General features: G+C 36.3%; 2 protein-coding genes, 1 non-coding gene and 1 pseudogene across 3 annotated transcripts; 2 read left to right on the forward strand and 2 right to left on the reverse strand.

Annotated features, from left to right (window-relative positions):
• Nucleotides 1-358: 358 nt before the first annotated feature.
• Nucleotides 359-1211, reverse strand: LOC141844430 (polyamine oxidase 5-like; annotated as a pseudogene).
• Nucleotides 1212-20168: 18957 nt separating this feature from the next.
• On the forward strand, nt 20169-20627 carry LOC141844490 (uncharacterized). The gene has a single exon (XM_074732523.1). The coding sequence runs from the start codon at nt 20169-20171 to the stop codon at nt 20625-20627; it is 459 nt and encodes a 152-aa protein (XP_074588624.1).
• Nucleotides 20628-20653: 26 nt separating this feature from the next.
• Nucleotides 20654-20759, reverse strand: LOC141844614 (small nucleolar RNA R71). Its single transcript, XR_012603153.1, has one exon. It is a non-coding gene; the product is annotated as a small nucleolar RNA R71 (small nucleolar RNA).
• Nucleotides 20760-21382: 623 nt separating this feature from the next.
• Nucleotides 21383-22516, forward strand: LOC141844491 (uncharacterized). Its single transcript, XM_074732524.1, has one exon. The coding sequence runs from the start codon at nt 21383-21385 to the stop codon at nt 22514-22516; it is 1134 nt and encodes a 377-aa protein (XP_074588625.1).
• Nucleotides 22517-24539: the final 2023 nt, after the last annotated feature.

Here is a 24539-nt window from a genome sequence, read left to right on the forward strand (position 1 = left end):
AATGTAGAGGGGGCACCAACCAGAGATAGGAATATAAATGAAATCCATATGAGATCGGACCGACAACGCTACATGGTTGCTCAAACAAACACAAGCTCAAGCCAAAGAAACATGAACGTATGGTACACCATGACAAACATTTGAATACAGGTTAATTGAAAAGGATGCTAATTAAGATTGTACACATGCTCAAGCATGTAGTAGTGTATTTGGCATTTCCTTTTAGCATAAGAGTGGTAGTTTTGTTCTGATTGAAAATTGCCAATGGATGGTTATCTTTGGAAAATCAGAAGACAGTACAAATATACAACAATAAACATTGCAAGTAAATAAGGCAGGTAAAAGAAATTGACAAAGAACGACGAAATAGCGATACTTAATAAGTTCTAAGGAATGATAATAGATGGCATACCGTCTGTCATATCACAGCAATTGTGATGGTATGAGGTACATTGGTTTACATCCTAGAAATTTGAAGAGTAACCAACAGCTTTCACAAAATCCTTTCTCATTACGAGCTGAAAGAGATCCGATACACCATGCTGAAGTGCTAGACGCCTTCGACAAACTCTAGCAGTCATTATTCAAGAGGTGCTAGTTCCATGGACAGACCTAGAGTGATCATCACTTGCTGCTTTACCAGCAAAATACAAATTGTGAACGAGAGCACAAAATCTCTCATACGGATCGGTTGGTTTCCCAAATAAATCACAAGAATAGGCCCCAAGAGAATCTAGATAGGTACCTCGATGTGAAATCAAATGTTGAAGAATTTGTTACTAAGTTTCCATTTTGATGTTTTGAGAACTAAACTAGTGAGGGACAAATAAGATGGAAGCAAAGAAACAAACCGATTTTGTTGCATTTGGCATCATTTTCTCACAAATTCAACAACTTCTTTGTCGAAAAGTTTCTCTATATCATAAATAAATCTTCCAGCAGTCATGTAGACAAGAACAAGATGTCCTGTAGCTTTGTGAAGGTTTAGGAAATAGCCACAGACATATGACGTCTTGGACACCAGTCCTAACACTTCCACGTTATGCCAAAATTCAGTGTTAAAGCAACGAGCAACCTTATTTTCAATGCCAACACCAAGATGATCAGATTGCAGAGAGTTTCCACTCTAAAAGCCTAGGTTCAAACTCTATAAGTTTTCCATCCTGCACTATAACTATTATCCTATTGCTACGTTGAGTAATCCTCTTCATCCTGATCCAAAATATGGGAATTGGTCATGAACTCATGCATATAAATTCATTAAAATTGAGCCAAAAGAAATAATAAATAGAACGCATATCACATACTCAAGTGACTAATTCTTTCCAAATAAAATGTGATGAGCAGAGATGCTAAAGATTATTTCCGAATTAGCGAGAGAAGATAAATAAATTTAGAAGTTTAGGTATCAAAAAATGCATACACATGAAGACAATGTTAATATGAGAGCAGTTCTACAGTCAAAGGACAAAGTTATACATCACTATAAGAAGCATGATGAGATGACAAACATAAGCTAAATCCGAGAATATTCAGAGTTACACCTAGAAGTTTAGTGTGTCAAAACCATACCTATGATTCAAGCAAATATCAATGTTCTTTGCAAGTGCCTGTACAATATAGGATGATAGCCTTTCACCATAATTCCACGACCACCGGAAAGAACATGCTCCTTCATCCAGAAGAAGCTTAGTTTAAAAAACATGTTCTCCAAACTTCCATTTCAAGTTGCAAAGAGGTCATCTAAACATTACCAGCAAAATTAAGGAAAACAAGATGATACCTCTGAAAGAGTGAAAGTACTAATAAAACTTGTATTTTTTGTGATACAATATCAAACAATATCACTGAACCCCTCTACACTAATATAGTATAGGGATGACTCAGATCGTCTATCAATGAATGTAACGAATGATAATTTATAGATTTGATTTATTCATAAATGAGTTTAGGGATGGATTTTAAACTTTAAATGCTAAAGGCGAACAACGAGAGACAACTTAACCTATCCTAAACTAGGATTGCAACAAATCATAAAAGCACAAAGCAATTAAAGGAACCTAAGCTAACCTAACATATTTGCAAAATAGAAATTAAAGAAAACTCAGCTAGGAATGCAACCCATGAAATCAAAAAGCAACACCTGATCTAATCTATTGACATAAAGGAAATAAGCAAGTAAACAATTGGATAACAGTATAGAAACAAACTAACAATTGAACTGATCAACTCCAAATTGAGTGCAAAGTCTAAGTATCAACATGGGTATCCAAGCTTAAACTGATTGAAAATTAAACTAAACAATGTTGAAGAGAGGAATTAACAACTAGAGAATTCCCTAAGCTTGTATCAGTCGGATCTACAATGAATGGAAGCAGGTGCTCGGATGATGGCTAATCAATGATTATCTGCTTACAGGTGGGGTTGGAGTTGATCTGGCTTTGAAAGGGAATGAAATTAGGGTTCCGGCAAAGGTTGGGAATCCCCAATCTCTTTGGTCGGCTTTGGTGAATGGCGGCTTTGGGTATGCGCAGGGAGATGACTCTCGGGTTTGAATGAAGGTAGATAACCAACCGATGAAGAAGAGAATCTTCTTAAGCCCCTCGGAAGACCAATTCTTGCTGCTTTCCGGCAATGAGAATCCTCAAGCTCCGGTTGAGTTTAAAATTCCCGGTGGTGATTGAAGAGCGAACGACGATGGGTGAAAGAGCCTGGGTGGATTGCGTTGATGGATGAAGGTTGGAGGATGAATCGGGAATAGAGCAGGGAACCCCTTGACCGGCGGTGCCTGGATCTCGGAGACGGCAGTAGAACTCCGGTTGGAGAAGAAGACGACTCCGTTCGACGCCTCTACCGCTGTAGCATTCTTTTTAACCAGATTAATCCAAGAACTCTCAGATCCTAGATTAATATCATATCCTCTTTTAATTTGGATGGATCTGATATTTGATGAATTACTTAGGTCTTTTCGGATCTTAGATAAATAGCCCAGATTGATTCTAGATTTTTTTTCTCTTAAATTAATCTCATAATTAAGTTCAATTTTAATCGATCTGATTCGATTCATGGCCCCTTCATTACTTACAAATGCAAATTGCTTTTCCCACCCCCTTGATACCGCAACCCCCTCCCCTCCTCTCTCTCTCCTATTCAAATAACTTTTATACCCTTTTTTCTTTGTTTTTTATTTTATTTTACTTATATCTTTCTCTCCTATTCAAATGACTTTTATACCATTTTTTCTTTGTTTTTTATTTTATTTTACTTATATATATATATATTTAATTTTATAAATTTTATTTTGATCCATATTTTTATACTTTTTAAATTTTTTTATAAATAATAACTCCTAAACTTTATAACTAAAAATAAATAAAAGATTATAAACATATAAAAAATTTATTCAAAAAAATAAAATTGATAAAAAAAATTGAAAAAAAAACTGATTAATAAAAAAATAAAATCAATAAAAAAACAAAATTTAAAAAATAATACATTGAAAAAAATACAAATATTATGAAAAAAATAATAAATAAAATTAATTAAAAAATAAAATTTATATAAAATCAAAAAAATATAATAAACAAAATTGATTAAAAATAAAACTAAATAAAATTTATATAAAATTCTAAAAATAAAGTATTGATAAAAAAATAATAAACAAAATTGATTACAAATAAAACTAAATAAAAATTAAATAAAATTGAAAAAATATCATATTGATGAAAAAAATAATTAATTAAATTAATTAAAAAATAAAAATAAATAAAAATAAAAATATATGAGAGTTATTTTTAAATAAAATTAATTTAAAAATAAAACTAAATAAAAATTTAAAAAATAAATAAATAAATAAATACAAAGAAAAGGATAAAACTGTCATTAGAAGAGGAGAGAGAGGAAGTGGGAGGGGGGGCGTGCGCTGTTGGGGGTGGGAAAAGCAGTGCTCCTTACAAATTAAGATCACATTCAAATGATTAATCATAATTTCATAATTAAAAAATAAATTATATTAAATTCAAAAATGAACTCAACTATGAAAATACTATATAAATATGACTTTAGCACCAAAAAGATTTTAAAAAACATAAATATAGAAACATAAATAATGTGATAAAATGACAATTATTAAATCTCTCATATTTATTTTTGTACGTCTCAGATAAGCAAATAAAATTAAAAAACAAAACAAAACTCATCACCTTAAGAATTTCTCTAACAATACCTCAAAAATAATAAAAGATAATTAATTAAGACCATCTAAAGATAAAATATTTATGAATTCAATTCGTACAATAATCAATGAGAATAGTGATTTCAACCTATTTAAAAAATTAAGAAAGATGCAACTCACAAAGTACCATTCATTCTACTCTCATAATCAAATATAGAGGTGGAGGTTCACTCAATGTCACTCACAACATTTCACTTTCATGAACTAGCTCATTTTTGAATTCTTCATCACCATAAAAACATAACATAAAGAAAACAATGAAAGATAATTGGAGGAATAAATCTAATGAGTTACCCAACTCATTGTACATCAAAGAATCAGGGGCGGCTCAAGCCTATAAGGGGCCCTAGGCAAAATAATAATTTTTAATAATAAAATTTTTAAAATTTTTATATATTTAAAATCATATTTTTAACAAACATATTTATATTCAAATAATAATAATAATAATATAAGTCCCTACTATTTTATGAAAATAAAAATATTTTAAAATTAAATAATAATAAAATCTAATTTATATCTTATAATTTTAATCCGATGATATTTCAAAGTTCGACAAATGATATGCGAAATTTGAAACTAGAATTATTATATTGATAAAATTTTACCGTAATTAAAATATGAGAGTAATTTAGTAATAAAGATGAAATATTCAGAATAAAAAATCTAAAATTTTGAGAATAAAGATGAAATATTCAGAATAAAGATGAAATATAAAGATAAATCACAAGTGACATAACAAATCTAAAATTTTTAATTTTTCTAATGTGAACTGTCAAGTTTACAACATAAATCATTGATAAGAAAATGAGAAATTAACAAAAGCATAAAAATAAGATTTGATAGGAAAATGAGGAAGGTGATACTTTTAGGTCTTAAGATCACCGAAAAATTTGTAACAAAGGATCTTAATTCTGATCGTTCTTTTCTTTGCACCCCTTGTGATGACCTCGGAAATGTCTTGAGGAGAGAAAATAAGTTATCAAATGAGTAAGCTATTTGAAGTTAGGCAACATAGGTTATTAAGTTAATAAGGAAGAAAGAAAAGGAATATAAAGAAACTAATAAATTAGAATTTTGAGAAGTGAGAAATATTAAATATATTATAATCATATCAAAATCTTTAAAAATCAATGACCATTCCAAACTTCTACAAAATCCAATAAAATTATTTTAATAATTTTTAATTTTCTCAAATAATAATAATTAATATATTAAAAATGGGCCCTAATTTTTAACATAGGCCTTAGTGGCCTATGCCTAAAGCCGGCCCTACAAAGAATAAATCTTGGTAGATCATGAACACTTGAAAAATCAAGAACATCATTTGTCAATGATAGAACAAGATGATCTAGTTAATCTTTTCTCTGATAATTAGATAACTACTGAAAGAATCTAGCACACTATAGCATAATCTTGATACACTTTCTTGTGTAACTGTTCTTAAGATGGAATCAATATATCTTTGCATTTTGTGAAATCAAAAACCAAATTCAGTGTATGCCTACATCATGGAGCACCATTAATTCTTTGTTCTTGTTTCATGTTCAGCCATCTTCTGGATGCAACTCAGAGTGTCAAAGTTCAACAGGAACTTCAATTAAAATTGTTAGTGCTGCAGCCATACAGTTCTTATATCGCTAAATCTAAGAGACACTTGATGTTGAACTGTTAAGTGGCTGATGTGAACGTCCTTATTCATATTTTTCTATATATCCAACAGGAGCTTCAATTAAAATGAACTCTTCTGTTTTTTAGAAATTATCAAAACAACATCCTTATCCATATTTTTCTATCCAAAAATACTCTTAAAGCTATTTAATTAAACTAAAATATCTCCATTTTAAAATTACTTTGACTAAGTATAATTAATTAGCTCTAAGGTGGGCTTTCGGTGCACAAGAAAAAACATTGTCTGGCCGGATAATTCAATGCTAAACGACGTACGTCTCGTTCACGCCATATATAACTACCATTGACAAATTAAATTAAATGAATAGATCGAGTTCCTTCATGAGAAAAATCAACTTGAGATCGATTTTTCAATTGAATTCCAACTTGTCCTTTTGTTGCCAATTTAATTAATAGCAGAAGAAGTCAAAAATAACTGCCCGTAAATTAATTACTGATTTGCAGATGAATTAAATAACCAACCAAAGATTGAAGTCAAGAGAGGGACGTACTATCGATGCAAAGACATATATACAAAGACAATAGAAGTCAAGAGAGTTAGGGACTATAATTAATGTATTGTCGATTATTATAGGTGAAGTTGGAGAAGAGGGAGGATCATAGAGATAATGAGAATTAGTTGATAATTTTTAATTCCCTCTTTTTCTCAAATCCTTTTCCTTTTTCTTTCTCTCCCCAGGAGTAAACCAAGCCTGAAAAATATGATCTTTTTTTTCTTTAATTCTTAAACAAGAGAAACTTTGCTAAAGTTTGGTTGATAGTGAATTGAGAAACAGTTTTAAATGAAATATATATGAGGAGATTTAATCATGACATATTGGGATAACAATCAAAGTCCCATATTGAAAATATATAGAAAAGATTCTGGAGTTATAAGATGGAAAATATCTTATTAATTGGTACGAGGCTTTTTGGGTAAAATCCAAAAATAAAAATCATGAGGGTGTAGGTCCAAAGTGGACAATATCATACCGTTGTGGAGATATATATGGATTCCATCGGATCTAACAGTGGTACCAGAGCAGGTCCATGTGGTGGGAGCTCCTATTAAGGGGTCCGTTAGGTATATGAAAAATGGAAAAGATCTTGGGGTTATAAGGTGGAAAATATCATGGGTACAAGAGGTCTTTTGGTTAAAGCCCAAAAATAAAAATCATGAGGGCGTGGGTCCAAAGTGGACAATATCGTATCGTTGTGGAGATATATATGGATTCCATCGGATCTAACATGACAAACCTAGATATGAGAAGATCCAAACACAAATATGAGAGATTATAAAAAGATTTAACTAGACAACAAATTTTGTTCCATACAAATTAAAGATACCAACTGGAGGTAGGAATAAAAAAGGAATCCAAACAAGATCTCAAACCAAAGAAGCATGAACCCGTGTTATTTCTCATTGATGCAAATCCCTCCTTCCTACTGAATTGCTGATAGTTCATCTTGAAAACTAAAATAGGGTGGGTCATAGTTGAGATTTTTTGTGTGGGTCCTTATATAATTTGAATGAATTATTGGTGCTCTAAAATGAGTAAGGATTGAATTTAGTGGACGCTTAGCTTTGATTCAAGCGGATGATGCCCCTCTTAAAGTTCACTTTTCTATTGTCTAATTTTAGTCTGATTGTTTCTGCAAATTAAAGGGTGGGTTTATGACAATATTTTGGTTCAATTTTGATTTACTAAGTCTTTTGAATAATTAAAATGTATATTTTTCAAATAATTGTTGCCTCTCGTCATTCAACTGTTTATTTATCATAACAACTTGTCTTTAATATCTATTTTCTAAAAAAAGCTAATGGCAAGTGCACAAAGAGAGGTGTTCCTGCTACAGCAGCCTCTCCCAGCAAGTGCACAGTTGAATATATGTGATGATGACGATGGAGCAGTGGGTAAGCGAGGACTGACGACCTCTTCTTGTACAGCAACAGCAGCCTCCAACCTGAAATAGATGTCAAAGCAAAACCTACAGCAAGTGCACAGTTGTATATAGGTGATGATGACGATGGAGCAGTGGGTAAGCGAGGACTGACCTCTTCTTGTACAGCAACAGCAGCCTCCCACAACAAGAAACCTTAAATAGATGTCAAAGCAAAACCTACATCTCTCATATCATTTTATGCATCGATCGACAGATGAGTTGAGCAATTAGCCAATTAGGAGATGATCGATCGATGCAGCAGCTCTATATATCCATTACTTTTTGCTTACATCTTCGTTATTCTTCAGTCAGTGAGGTATATACTTCCTCTTCCTCTTCCTTTTGCTGGATTATTGTTTACTTCTCGATCGTGTATATATATATATATATATATATATATATATATATATATATATATATATATATATGATCAGTTCAATCTGGCATGCATAAACTTGGGCATGGGCAGATGATAATTAAGGGAAACAGCTAGCTTTCACTAGAAAAGTAGCTAGGGATCATATTCAAACTCTTTTCCTTTTAATTCTGGAAGAAGATATCCATCTAAACAAACTCAATTACGTACCATTCAACTATTTTGTAGATCCTCTTCCTCAAAATATATTAAAAGAAGATACCTTTATAAAATCTAGAAAGACAGATTGGTTGACTGGTCCAAGGTATAAAAAAAAATTTTAGTAGATAAATTATTTATTTTATAAATTAATATATGACCATGTCCATCATCTATAGTTTTTATTTAAATTTATACAAAAATAATTTATAAAATAGAATAATCCAGCTAGAGAATCTCATCACCGCGCCAGTAGAATTAGAAATATATATTTAAATTTATAAAATAAAATTATTTTTATTTATAAAAAAATATGAAGAAAAAAAGTTAGAAAAAAGTTAGACTTAAGGCTTTGTTATAGATTTATTAGAGAATTATAGAACAACTACATCAATTGCATTGTCAATCAGTCATTTACTTAGTCAAATTTGTTTGATTTGAAAATTTTTCATAAGAAAAAGATATATCCTACATCAATTAAATTTCAATTATTGGATAAACGCAAATAAAATAAAAAAATTTTAATTTGTCAATTCGGTTTAGGTAAAAATAGAAAGATGCCCTTAGTTTTTAAAAATAAGAAATATAGATGTAGAGCTTTGGGTAAAAAATAAAATTTTCAAATAAACATAATTCATAAAAATCATTTTAAAATTTTTTTAATCATCTTCATAAAAGCATAAATTTTATTTAAATTTATAAAAGAATAATTTTATAAAATATTTAATATTTTTTAAAAAATATCACATTCATAATTTCATTAAAAAATTATTTATAATTTGATAAAAACATTTAACACACAAAAAAAATTGCAACCAATAAAAGTAAAAATCTAATAATTTAAATTTATAAAAAAATAATTTGACAGTATCCATTGATAAAATTTTGAATTTATAAAATAAAATTAATCATATCTTTTAAAATAATTTATAATTTTGTTTAATTAAAAATAATGTCATGCATCCATTAAACAAATGTAAGTTAGAAAAAAAACTTAAAATTTTAACGCCTTTTGAGAATTGTTTTTTTTTTTTTTAAAAGGCATATGTTGAGTTTTGCTCATTCAAAAGAGAAACTATAAAATTAAAAATAACTAGTGTACTAATTGCATCACTACAAAAAAAATAATTTTTTAGGGACAAAATTAGAGAAACGTAAATTTGTAACAAATTTTGAGACGAAAATAATTTATCGTAAATTGTTTATAGATGATTTTTGCGATGAAATATTATTTATTGCTAATTCTATAACCTATAAAATTTGTCATAAATTTCATTGTAAAAAAATATTTTGTCACAAAATTTATTGTAAATTGGCGATAAAAAATATTTCATTGCTAATTGGTGATGAATAATTATTTTGTCACAATTTTGTGATGAATCTATGTTACGCCCCGGGAGACGGCTTTCCGAGAAATTTCGGCAGCATCTCCCCTGTAACAATGGACTTTCCTGAATACATACACACATATATGATCCATAACATGCTATGGATTTATATAGATAAGAAATAGGAAGACAAAGTGACCCTCAGGGCCACTAATAACATCACCACACATGCAAAATAGTATATCCATCACGAAAAGTCCGTATAAGTAACTCATAACGGAAAACCAAAGCTTCGAATCAGCGGAAAACAAATACTCGAATGGAAAACGGGGGTCCAAACAGGCTACATAGTCCAATACATGGATACGTAACAAAAAGGAAAATCCAAACAAAACACAAGGTGCGGGTCTAGCAGTGCAGCTCTCCAGACGGCATCAACCTGAAAGAACATAAAGGTACACGGGGTGAGTTCCAAAAGAAACTCAGCGGGTATCTAGCAGATATGTGTATAAAGCTATCAACAGTAATAACATGCTGTACAATCTACTGGAAGGTAAATAAGGTAGAAAACTGAATAACAGTAGATCTGTACATACCAGAGTCCGATAAACAATAGTAAGGTGAAAGGAAATCCCCAAACCAACACATAGGTATCCTGTGCATGCATGTCATCCAAGTACATCAAACAAGTGCAACAATCACAAACAAATGCAATAGTGCAGTATGCACATGATGCAATGCATGTCCTGGTCACCCCTGACGCCAGTCAGACCGGTCACCCCTCTAGTGGCGAGGTCGCGTGGGAATCTAACCCGTCAGATCACTCATCCACAGTGGTGGAGTCGCGTGGGTAGGGCTGTGACCTCTGTGCACTCTGTCGTCACTGCTCCTGCGTGACCGAGTGGACAGGATGTCCTCTAGGTGTACACCTATCCTGGTACCCAAATCATAAGTGGGCGAGCAAGCTCTCATCTCCTGGTCACAATGACAGAGGAGGGATCCCTGGAATGCTACCACGCTATGAAACCACTATCCTGGGTGGCCTAGCGGAGCTCCGATCAGGGCAAGTATGCACCAACCTAAAGGTTTCCACTAACCCATGAGTGGAGTGTGTGTGTAAATCATATACGAGTGACGGGCTCGAACTGTGCTACAACTATAATAGGAGCGACTCGACTAAAATAGGAGCAGGAGCAGATGATCACAAGACATGCAATTACACACACCCTTTGGTTGGTAGCCCGCATGTAACTGACGCCGGACTCAACAACAATGGAATCCCGCACGTCAGTTATGCAATATATGCAAGCATGATGTATGACACTAGTCCATGCAGCATATATCCAAATGCATATCCATCAGTATGATCCATGCACCACCTATCCATCTACCAGTCCATGTCATATGCCCCCATAATCAGAATGAGGTAAAGTCTCAAGTCTAGCATAAACACCGATACAGAAATAGATAAACCAAACTAAAGCATATGAACAGGTATCAGGTAGTATCAACTCAATAGGTATCAGATAAGCAACATGGCAAGTATCAGATGATCTCAAGATAATGACTAACTGATATCCATACTGTGCATAAGTATCTAATACTATCAGATAACAACAATAACTGGTATGAGACAGATCAAGGTATCAAGAGATACAAATGTGAACAGAAGCATGCATACTGATAGCTAGCAATTACACATATCATAAAAACCTATCTATGAGGATAAGTCAAGGTACCCGCCTGCCAAGATAGTGTGCGTCTAACCGTAGGGAAAACCGCGTCTGCTACAAATCCAAAATCGATCAAATCGAATCAATGTCCTGAATCAATGGACATACATATAATCAGCCAAATAATACACACATCGAAATCCAGAACCTTAACCCACTCACACCAATCAAATATGTTCACCTTCCTTAAACTACTAAATCCAATACCGCATTGTTCTATAAAGTTCTTAACAGGATTAACATCACCACTGATATATCCTTTACATCTTCTTATTTATTCACCTCTGACCATTTCCGATAAAAACCAATGCAAACAGGAAAGTCTTACCCCACAATCCGGTCCGATCAGATTCCTAGATCCTTCGCCCTGCTAAACTTTAGCAATCCACCGGCAGCCTATACAATCGGAGCTCAACACACCCACGATCAATTAGCCTACATAACTTAAAGTTAATTCACATCAACTAGTAATTATTTTCCAACAGCTCACCGGAAAGATCAGGGGTTTCTCAGAGATCCTAGCAACCAGGGATGTAAAACAGTGGCCGGCAGCGGAGCTTCACTGCCCTGCAGCCTTAGAGGTCGTCGGCGTTAGCTTCGTCTCCAACTCCAGTCAACCGCTCAAAGGAGAAGAAGGTGAAGCGCGATCTGGAACAGCAAAGAGGAGCTCGCGATCGGGATCTCGGCGGAACTGACGAGGAGAGCTTCTGTAGTCTTCTTAATGGACGGTTTAGCTTAATGGGTCGGGTTTAAAAATCAGATCCAATAACCCATTAGACTTATTTACCAATAAGTCCAAAAACTTTGGTATTTTACATTCTCCCCCTCTAATAAAAATTTGGTCCCCAAATTTTCGTTATTCCGAACAGCCTATACTAACAACAACTAAGTAGTATAAACATACTGCACGAGAAACGAAACGAAACCAACTCCCATACCTCAGGTAAACAAGTGGGGATATCTGGCTCGCACGTATCCTCAAGCTCCCAGGTAGCCTCCTCGTCGGTGTGATGCTGCCATCCGACTTTGACAAGTCGGACCGTCCTGTTCCGCAACCGACACTCCTGGTGATCCAATATCCGTACCGGAACCTCCTCGTATGTAGCATCCGGCTGAATAGCTACGGATACATCAGACAGAATGTGTGTCGGATCCGGTACATATCTACACAACATGGATATATGATATTTATCATAAACTACAGCCAACGATAGGGGTAGAGTTAAATGGTAAACCACATACCTCCGTAACATAGATACATGGAATACATCATGAACTCTGGCTAATGACGGTGGTAGTGCTAAACGGTAAGCCACGGCTCCAACTCTCTCCAAAATCTGGAATGGTCCAATATAACGCGGAGCTAGCTTACCTCGGAGCCCAAACCTCTTCACCCCTTTCGTGGGTGAAACTCTCAGAAAACATGGTCACCAGTAGAGAACTCCAAAGGTCGTCGTCGCCGGTCTGCGTAACTCTTCTGGCGATCCTGTGCCTCTGACATCCTACGTCTGATAATACGGACCAACTCTGCCTCGTGCTGAGCTCTCTGAGGTCCGAGCAGCTGGGTCTCACCAACCTCCTCCCAAAGTGTCGGTGTCCGGCAAGGCCTACCATACAACGCCTCAAACGGTGCCATCTGAATAGCCGAATGATAGCTGTTGTTGTAGGCGAACTCTACTAACGGTAAATGATCCTCCCAGCCGCCCCCAAAATCCATAACACATGATCTCAGCAAATCCTCCAAAGTCTGTATGGTCCGCTCAGACTGTCCATCTGTCTGTGGATGGAACGCTGTACTAAATCGGAGCTGCGTGCCCATGGCCTGCTGCAGACTCTGCCAGAACCGGGACGTAAACCTGGGATCTCTATCTGATATGATACTCAATGGAATACCATGCAGTCTGATAATCTCACGGCTATAAAGCTCTGCTAGTCGATCCAGAGAATCAGTCTTCCGGATCGCTAAGAAATTTTGAAATAATTTTGAAATGAAACTAAGTATTTTTAAAATATATAGTTTTTGAAAAACTATTTATTATCCTTTTTAAATTAGAATCTCCCCTTAACTAGACACGTTCTCAGGGCCCTTTGTTAACCACAAAGCAAACTCCCCCGTGTGTCTTAGGGTTTGATTCTAAGTCAAAAGAATAATGTATAATAATAATTTTTGAAACATTGTTTTTCAAAATGATTTTTGAAAGAGTGTTTTCAAAATAGGTAGGTTTTTGAAAAACTAATAATTATCCTTTAATTCAGAGTCTCCCCCTGAACCAGACACGTCCTCAGGATTCTTTGTTAACCACAAAGCAGCTTCCCTATGTGTCTTAGTTAGGGTTTGCCCCAGAATAAAAAGATAATGTATAAAATAATTTTGAAATTTATCTTCAGAAAAATAATTTTAAATTAATTATACTCTTTCGATTTAGACCTCCCCCTAAATCTGACACTTCCACAGGGCCCCTTGTTAGCCACAAGGCAATCTCCCTAAGTGTCTTAGAGGTTAATCTAAATCAGCCAGAGTAACTAACTTAAGATTTTTTTTTTTAAATATAATTTTCAATTGAACTTTTAAATTTGGACTCCCCCTAAATCTGACACTCCCTTAGGGCCCCTTGTTAACTACAAGGCAATCTCCCTATGTGTCTTAGAGGTTGTTCCAAGTTAAAAGAACAATTTTTATAAAGTATTTTATGAAATAAGATTTTTCAAAATAATTTTTAATTTTAAGAGGTCTTAATAACATGATCTTTCAAGAATGACCTCCCCCTGAACTAGACACTCTCTTAGGACATCCTTGTTGACCACAAGGATTTTCTGCCTATGTGTCTTAGGGTTCTTAGACTTAGTGTTGACCTAAAGGTTTTGTGTCTAATGTGTTGGTCAACCAATTTTTCAAAGATATAGAGTTTTGAAAATTTATAATATAGATACACCCAGCAAGCATGAAATTCAAGGAAATATCAAATTTTCAAAAATAGTTTTTATAAAAATATTTATAATAATTTTTGAAAATATTTTTCAAAACATTGTACTTTAATTGTCCTTATCATCTCACCCGTACTAAGTGTTGCAATACATGGCATACACGGGTAACCTTATGGGTTATGTGAGATGAGTTGTCAATTTTATCTTTATTAAATTTAAGTTAATTTCTAATGAATGTTTGACCTTGAGTTAGATTCAGGTTTAGCCTTCAACCAATTAAGTACACATTTCAAAAATTGATTCCCAGGTTGTGGCGAGGCAAGGGGCCTTCTTGGTTATCGGAGCAACGACCACTTCCTAGACAGAATCAATTCAAGAAATTATGGACTTAACCAATTTATTGAAAAACCTTGGTCTAACTAGTCTAGGATGTGGCGAGGTAGCTTCGGTCAGTTCAGTTCGACTCCGTGAACCAAGTCAGGTACTCCTTACCCTTCTTGACCACTTTATCTAGCCTCCCTGACGTACTATCATCTCGCCCCACCCTGGTACTATGTTGGCAAGTATCAACCATTCATGTGTCCTTAACTAACCGTTCTAAATTAAGCGTTAAGTAAACATGATGACATGACATGTTATATGCATTTAAAATAAAGCAGATGCATGTCATGGCAAATATGCATGAGTCAAACAATTCAAGCAATAGTTTTTACTTTCTAATAATGTATCAAATTCTCGATTTGATACATATCGTGTGGACCCGCGAGCGTGTCAACCCACTTTGACACACTTTGAATTTTATTTAATTGGTTTCATTTGATAATATTTTAATTTAGTTTCATAATTAAAAGTAATTTATTTTAATTAGGTTCATAGCTTTTAAGTTTGAAATTTATTTGTAAATTTAATTTTAATTTAAATTTAATTTAATTTAATTTAATTTAATTTAATTTAATTTAATTTAATTTAATTTTAATTTAATTTAATTTAATTTAATTTAATTTTAATTTAATTTAATTTTAACTTTTTTTTATTTTTTTTATTTTTAATTTAATTTAATTTTAATTTAATTTAATTTTAATTTAATTTTTAATTTTAACTTTTTTAATTTTAATTTTTTAAGTTATGTTTGCATTATTAATTTATATTATTTGCAGTTCGAATTATTCGCAAAGGACGGCTCCCCGGGGCTCAATCCTTGCAATAATTGTTTGAATAATTAAATTATATTTGAATGATTAATAAATTTGAGTTTTAAGATTTAATTTGACTTGTTAAAATTTATAAAAATATTTTCCTAAATTTTAGGATTTTAATTTAATTTTAATTTAATTTTAATTTATTTTATTTTAATTTTAATTTAATTTAATTTTAATTTAATTTAATTTAATTTAATTTTAATTTTTTTAATTTAATTTAATTTTTATTTAATTTAATTTAATTTAATTTTTAATTTAATTTAATTTAATTTAATTTAATTTTTAATTTAATTTAATTTAATTTTTATTTGTTTATTTTCTCCTTGAGAAGTCCTACCTTCTTTTGGAGTGATTTAGCCAAGTCTTCGGACTTAGCTATTTTCTTACATAAGTTAATTATTATTGAATTTAACTTTTCTTGATTTACAGTAGAGTTATTTAATGTGTCATAATTAAAAGGTACAGAATTATAATTAATTTTATTATTTAATTTCAAATTTTTATTTATTAAATTATTAATTTTAGGATTTATCTTGTTAAAATTTGAATTTTTCTTATTATTAGGATTTTCTTGAATTTTTGATTTCGAATTATTAATTAAATTTGAATTATTTAACTTATTGTAATTTTTATTAATTTTATCTTGTTGGGTTGAATTATTAATAATTTTTGAGAATTTTTAAATTAATTAAAGTTGATTTATCAATTTTATCATTATCTTGGTTGGATGAGTTAAAGACTTGGTCTAATTTTTTATTTATTTGGAATAAGTTTAAATTATTTAAATTTGAATTATTAATAATTGAATTGGTAAGATTTGAATTAGTTAAATTATTATTTAATTCAGATTTATTATTTATTTTATCTAAATTAGATAAGGTTTCTTTATCTTTAGGATTTAAGATTAAATTTTCTAATTTATTTAATTTAGAATTATTCAAATTTAAATTATTTAAATTATTATTTAATATTAAATCTGACTTTTTCAAATTTGAATTGTTCAAATTTGATTTAGTCAAATTATTTAAATTTTTATCTAAGTTTAAAATTTCCAAATTATCCAAATTTGAATTTTTCAAATTTGAATTTATTTTGTTTAATTTTGAATTTTGTAAATTATCTAAATTTTCATTTTTATCTAAACTTGAATTATTCAACATGACTTTTTCTAATTTTTCTAGATTTACAGAAAATTTATCTAAATCTGTAGAAACAGTAAATCTAGCATGGTCATGCATCCTAGGGGTATTTTCGTAATTTAACTGACTTACCGGAATCGCTTCCCCTAATTCTGATTTTTCCGCCGTCTTCCTCTCCGGGCACCGGTTCTTGTAGTGACCGTGTTTTCGGCACTTGAAGCACTGGATGTGCTCTTTGTTCCTCCGGGCTCCTGGCATCGGTTGCTCCTTTGCCGCCGGTGGTGCCGTCCGAATCTTTCGAGTAGGGCACTTATTTTTGTAGTGCCCTCTCTCCCTGCACTTAAAACATATTATATGAAATTTAAAATGCAAATTTAAAATATTACCTTTTTCCCCCTCCATCTTTGCCGTCTTGCTCCCTTGGCGGTTAGTCCAATCAGAAGCGCACCGGCTCTGATACCAATTGTAGGATCGGAATACGCGCTAGAGGGGGGGTGAATAGCGCGTATGGCTTTTTCAAAATTCGTTCGTTTAACTATCAAATACTAAGCAGCGGATATTAAAAATAAAACACAGAAGGACACGCGGATTTTACTTGGTTCCTAACCCCCCAGGGTTAGTACGTCCAAGGCCTAATCACGGGAGGCGCCCGTCCACTAGTGGTCTCCTTTCCGAACGGTGTTCGGAGGCGGAGAAACCCGTCTTACAGTCCGATAAACAATAACTTAAAAATAGAAATTAAAACAAATAAATTAAAAGCAAACTCTTGTGGCCGATCTGGAAGTCCTGAGCGCCGCGCACTCCTCCTGGATCTTCCCCGGTTGCAAGCGTCTGGCCTCTTTTGCGTTTCACAGCACTACAGAATGAGTTGGGAGGTTTCTGGCTTGAATGATCTCGTTTCTGGGCGTTCACCTCCTTTTATACTGCCCCTGAGTCGACCCCAGCAAGCCCTGAGTCGACTCCAGCTTATGTGGTGGATAAATCTTCATTCTGGACGTTATCTCTTGCCTGGGTCGACTCAAATGGGCTTCTGGGTCGACTCCAGCCCTTGGAGTCGACTCCAGCCCGAATCTGGGTCGACTCAAAAAACCTTTTTTGTAGATCTCTGAAAGAGCTTTCCAACGCATCCGACCGTGCCTCGTTTCGAGTCCCGAGTCAAAAGTTATGGCCGTTTGAAGTTGACCCTGCATTATGGTTCCTGCAAAATAAGCATGCATACAACCAAGCAAACCTACCTTTACCTTGTGAGTCTAACTTCGGATTTCTACCGAAATCCTGGGTTAGTCTGACGCCTCCTGTCCCACTCCAGAAATGCGCCCTTACCCACTCCACTCAGGAGAATTTATGCCAACCAAGTCCTCCAGACTTGTTGGACTTGTGCTCGGCTCTGTCTTTGCCCCCCAGGACTTGGAACGCAACTGATCCTCCTGATCAGTCCATTCTTCTGCTGCAACTTGGTCCTCCTGACCAAGTCCAGCCTTCTGCAACTTGGTCCTCCTAACCAAGTCCAGACTTCTGCCTGGTGCACGTTGACTCTGCCAAGACTTCCGCCTGATCCTCCAAATCAGGACTTCCCTTTGCCTAGCCTACAACTAGGTTCCCTTGCCCAGCTTCACTCACCAGGACTTCCCTTGCCTAATCTTTCAGATTAGGACTTCCATTGCCTAGCCTAACCGACCAGGCCTTCTCGCTCACTTCCACACATCCAAACATCAAGTCCTGTTTGGATCAACCCTTGGTCAAACTGACCAGACTTAGGTGTATTGTCAAACATCGAAACTCTAGGCAAGATCTTAAGACATGGCCGTGTCCCTCAGACACGGCCGTGTCTCCCACCAGAGAAGCCCCTGCCTTTGGCCGTGTCCCACAGACACGGGCGTGTGTCCTCCACAGAACCATGCCAAGACATGGCCGTGTCCCTCAGACACGGCCGTGTCCTCCAACAGAGAAGCGCCAGCCTCAGCCCGTGCCTCACAGGCACGGGCGTGTCTCCCAGCAGAGTACAGAATTGCTATGGCCGTGCCTCACAGGCACGGCCGTGCCTCAAGACAGAGCTTCAATCCACCACAGCTGGGCGACCACACCCGGCCGTGTCTCCCAGACACGGCCGTGTGACGGGGGCGTGCCTGGCCGATTTTCAGGGCATTTCTTGGGGGCCTATAAATAGACCCCCTTAAGAGCCCTAAAGGGGGGGGGGGAGATCTTGGAGAGCCACCGGAGCGTGCTAGAGCCACCGACGCCTCATTCCGGAGCCAGATTCGACGATCCGTTCATCCGCTTGGACACTCCATCGCATCTACATCCCACCTTCGCGGAGATTGCAGTCCGGAGAAGAAGAACTTCATTGATAAGTCTTATTTCCTGATTTCTCTTAGATTCTTGGAATAGGATGTATTATTTTCACTCTTCTCTGCATTGTAACCTCCCCGATATGGAGTAGTCCTCCAGATTCTAGGATGTAGGAAGAATCGGGGTTATTGGATGATTGTAAACTTGGGATTTGTTAATCTACCATGTTCTATGATATTATTGTGCAATTGCTTTGTGGATTTATGCTTTATGCTTGTTTGATGATATGCTTGTGAATAGTATGAATCCATGAGGGTAGAGATTATTCAGAGTTTGAGGAATTCTTAGGATCGTATACCCGGGACGCCTCGTGACAGGAGGAGAGTCTTAACCGGACCTTCCGAGGGATTGCTTAAGCTATGGATAATGTTTATGAGGGATAACTAACGGTTGTTTAGTGTTGGGGAGAGGTCTCTAAAAGGGATACCCTGTGACAGGGGGTAGGAATCTAGTAGTATTCTGGGGCGCCTGCGTGACACAGGAGAGCCTTGAACCAGGCTATCTAGAATCATCTCAAACCAACCTAAGTAACATTAGAACACCATTGATTTATTCCGAGGAAGCCTGACGAGGTCTAATTGGATAATTTGGTTAGAATCCCTACAATTGTGTAATCATTGAGGAATGATAGAGGATCCAAGTCAATCAATCAATACCCCGAGGAATCCGAAGTCCTAGAGTCGCTTTCCACACATTGTCACAGTCGAATTATATCTTCGAACTAAGGTTTAGGAACTCTAGAACACTCCTTCTCCCCCACACCAAACCAATTCCAATGAACTCTCCACTCTTATTGTGCTAGGATAGTAATTAATTCCACGGTCCCTGTGGATTCGATCTTTTATTACTTGGCGACATTCCGTATACTTGCGGAACACGCATCAAGTTTTTGGCGCCGTTGCCGGGGATCGTGCGTAATTTTTTACTAAACTTGCACATTAAGTTTTTCTTTTATTTTCTTTTATACACATAGCTTCCATTCATTCTTTTTCATTCTTTTCATATACATTCATTGGTACTATTCTTTGCAACATTAATTTTCTGGCATTTAATCAATTGTTTTATTGTGTGCATGCGCAGGGCCGACCCAGTGGAGTTTCCTCTTGACCCTGAAATTGAGAGAACTTACCGAAGGAGACTTCACGCACAAAGGGTAAACAGTCAAGAAGAATCATCAACCAACATGGCCCAGAAATCTTTGAAAGACTATGCAGCACCACAAATGAGAGGGATGACATCTTGCATTGCCCTACCAAACATTGAAGTAGCAAACTTTGAATTCAATCCTGGATTTATTGCTATGATTCAACAGAACCAGTTTGGTGGTGGGCCACATGAGGACCCAAATCTGCACTTAGAGATATTCTCCGATGCTTGTAGTACCAGGAGAACACAAGGGTTCAGTTTTGATGTCCAGAGGTTGATACTTTTCAGATTTTCTCTCCGAGATAAGGCTAAAGACTGGTATCATTCACTACCTCCAAATTGTATTACATTCTTGGGAGCAGTGCGAAAAGTTTTTTCTGAATAAATTCTATCCCCCAAGCAAAACAGCCCATATGAGAAATTTGATCTCAAGCTTCACACAAATGGATGGAGAAACCTTATATGAAGCTTGGGATAGATTCCAAGGGATGTTGAGGAAGTGCCCACATCATGGTTTGGAAAGATGGCTTATTATTCATACCTTCTACAACGGAATCAACTATCAGACTAAAGTGTATTTGGATTCCGCTGCTGGAGGAGCTCTAATGAATAAGAGTTTGGAAGAAGCCGAAGAATTAATTGAGAATGTGGCACTGAATCATCATCAATGGGCCAATGAGAGAGGTAGTATGCAAAGAACTCCTGGGAGATACAATGTGGATAATTTGACTAAGCTGAATGCGCAGATAGATGCCCTTAGCAAAAGGGTAGAGAACATGAGTCTTGGAAAGGTCAATGCGGTGGTGACAACATGTGAAGTATGTGGAGATTCCAGCCATACAACTGAGATGTGCCAAGCTGGAGCATTTCAAACTCAAGTTCCTCAATATGAACAATGCGATGCAGTTGGCACATACAATCAAAGAAACAACCCGTACTCAAATACCTACAATCCGGGTTGGAGGAATCACCCAAATTTTTCATACCGCAACAACAACAACAACCAAGGACCTTCCTATCAAAGTGCGCAGAAGCCTAGTGAAGAAGTATCAGACACCCAGAAAATCTTGAAAAATTCTGGAGCAACTTCAAGGTGATGTGGTCAAGATTAATGAAAAGCTTGACGACCACGACAAGAGGATGAAGATGCAGGAGACACAGATAGCTCAGATAAGCTCTTCCCTCTCCTCCAGAACTGTGGGTGCACTCCCAGGCAAGCCAGACTTTAATCCTATGGAGCACTGCAAAGCTATTGAGCTTAGGAGCGGACGGACCTTGAAGGACAGAGAGCCTCAAGTGACTGCTCCTAGGGAAGGTATATCTTTCACCCCAGCCGCTGTGCAACCTCCTTCCTCAGTACCCGATGTTGAAGACACAATGGAGGAAGTTGAGACCGCTTCACCCGCTGGGATTCAACATGATAAATCATATGTGAGAAATATTCCTTACCCGCAGAGGCTCCTATACAAGCAAAAGGATGAGGAGTTTGAAAAGTTATACAATAGGGTGAAGGACTTAACGCTAGAAGTACCCCTTCTCGATGCACTCACCGAGATGCCTAAATTTGCAAAATTTATCAAGGGGTTAATGTCTACCAAGGATATCACCCGGCCGAAGAAAGTGGTGGCGCTCACTGAGGATATTAGTGAGAAGATTTTGAACAACAAGATTCCTCAGAAGCTCAAGGACCCAGGTAGCTTCTTTCTCCCTTGCAAGATTGGTAATATTTCAATTGGGAGAGCTTTCTGTGATCTTGGAGCTAGCGTCAGCATTATCCCATATGTGACAAGTGAAAGATGTGGATTTACGGATCTGAAACTTACACCCATGGCCATTCAACTAGCAGACCAGACTTGCAGATATCCAAAAGGAATAGTTGAAGATGTGCCGGTGGAAGTCGGGGGGTTCACAATCCCCACCGACTTTGTTGTACTTGACATGGAGGAAGATCCGTCTATCCCCATTATTTTGGGAAGGTCATTCCTCGCCACTTCTGGAGCAAAAATTGATGTGAAGAACCGTAAGTTATCTCTAGAAGTTGGCGAGAAGAAAATCGACTTCAACCTCTCCTTGGACTCCAATGCATACTTGCCAGAAAAGACCCACTGTTGCCGGTTGGAAGACATCCAACCGAAGAAGAGGAAGATTGAGTACCACCCAACAACCATGCCGGAAAGGATGCCCGCTCCGGCCGGGCAAATAAGGAGGCTATGTTCAAAAATAACAAAATACAAAGTTCCTCCCAGGGGAAGGTTGCGAAAGGGCAACCAATGATCCCTGTACAATATGGAATAAAGGGGTCGAGCTAAAGACCTTAAACAAGCGCTTCTTGGGAGGCAACCCAAGGGTTTTTGGTTTTCATTTCTTTTATGTTCATATGCATATAATTTCTTTTGATTTGTTTTGTGAGTTGCTAATAAGTTTTCCTATTTTTGCAGGAAATTTTGAAGTTCGGGAAGCAATAAAAGCTGGGCCGTGTCTAGAAGGCACGGCCGTGCCTCATATTTGGCACCAGCAGCTTTTCGGCCGTGTCCATTGAACACGGCCGTGTCTCAATAAAAAGGCGGCTGAACATGGCCGTGTCTATCAGACACGGCCGTGTCATTTAACAGAGCAGCAACTATTGGTGACCGTGTCTCTTAGGCACGGGCGTGCCTGGCAACAGAAGCACGCCTACACCAGGCCGTGCCTCATAGGCACGGCCGTGTGGAATAACAGAGCTGCGAGTGTTCGAGACCGTGTCTGAGAGACACGGGCGTGCCTCCTAACAGAGCACCGACTGCTTGAGACCGTGCCTATTAGGCACGGGCGTGCCTCCAGACAGAACAGCGACAGTCCAAGGCCGTGTCTATTAGACACGGCCGTGCCTTCTCCCCTATATAAAGGGCACACGACCGTGTTCGCCCTAGAACACGGCCGTGCGCCCCAAAAATCAGCCTCCTCCTTTCCTTTCTTTCACCTCTTTCTCCTTCCAAACCTTTTCCAAACCCCATCTCTACATCTCCTTCACCATTCCTTCTCTATTCCACCTTCTTACTTCTTAGATCTACCCCAAAAATTTCCAGATTTGTTTCATTATCATCTTTTCTCCCAATTTATTAACATGAGCAATATCTTGAAGAAAATTCGCAGATCTGGAGGATCTAGCAAAGGAGATGAACCAGAAAGGAGGAAAGGGAAAGAGCCTGTGCAAGAAAAGGCTCCGACGAGAGGAAAAGGTCAAGCTACTGAAAAGGGAAAACGAAAAGCCTCTGAGGAAGTCTCCGAGAACAAATATGACATTATCTTCCGGAACGACGACCAACGAGACAGGTATAATTGTTTAAATTCCCGCAGAATAATTTGCTCTCGTTATGTTGATAATCATACTATGGAATTGTTAGGAATTAAGGACGACATAGAATGGATGTTGGGAAATATAGGATGGATAGATTTCATGAATTTTTGTCTTCCAACATACCCAAAAATCACCCTAGAGTTCCTTAGTTCCCTAGAGGTCCATTACACCAATGATGAAAAAGAAGAAGGGACAATAACTTTTAGAATGTTAAACGTTGAGTATTCATGGACCCTAGAAGATTTTAACAATTATTTTGGGATGCCAAATGGAATGACTAGAAACTTTGATAGAGATTTAATAGTACCAAGTTTTGGAAAATGCTCTCCCATTCTGAAGAACCCTACGATCCTTCAAAGACTAAGGCTTCTTTGCTACAAAACCCAGTATTTAGGTATCTTCACCGTGTCATGACTAAGACCATATTTGGTCGAGCGGAGAGTGACGGTGTAGTGAGGAAGTTGGAACTATATTGCATCTGGGCAATGTTGCATCAAGTCGAGTTTGATACTGGGTTCTATTTTCTACAAAACTTGGTCAAAATTTCTAAGTCCTCTACTGGGGTAATAGTTATAGGAGGCCTTATCACTGTCATCGCTTCAGCCCTAGGTTGTGAATTGAATCAGTTAGAGGCTGTTTTAGGCAACACTAGGATTGACATTGATACTTGCCTAGCGATGAAGATGATATGTAGGACTGAAGGTGGGTTTGGATTTAATTTGTCTGATGGATCTTCCTTTTCCATTACCTCATCCAAGAACTACAATCAGAAAGGCCGAGAACTGGATTTTACATGCCCCAGTACCTAGTCATTCCCCCTCCTATCATGAACCAGAATTAGAGCAAGCTCATGAATCTTCGTATCACCAAGAGACCATCTTACCATGAACCATCTCACCCTGAGACTGAGCCTGCACGACATTCTTTTGCATACGGTGAGACAGGCTCAGTTTATAATTT

This window comes from Curcuma longa, chromosome 13, assembly GCF_044706935.1.
Source record: "Curcuma longa cultivar G26 ecotype Majalengka, Jawa Barat chromosome 13, ITB_CL_G26_1.1, whole genome shotgun sequence".
NCBI classification, from domain to species: domain Eukaryota; kingdom Viridiplantae; phylum Streptophyta; class Magnoliopsida; order Zingiberales; family Zingiberaceae; genus Curcuma; species Curcuma longa.

What these genes read in the sequence shown, in the direction of transcription:
- LOC141844490 (XM_074732523.1), top strand. Translation starts at nt 20,169, where the DNA reads ATGCGCAGGGCCGACCCAGTGGAGTTTCCTCTTGACCCTGAAATTGAG.
- LOC141844491 (XM_074732524.1), top strand. Translation starts at nt 21,383, where the DNA reads ATGAAGATGCAGGAGACACAGATAGCTCAGATAAGCTCTTCCCTCTCC.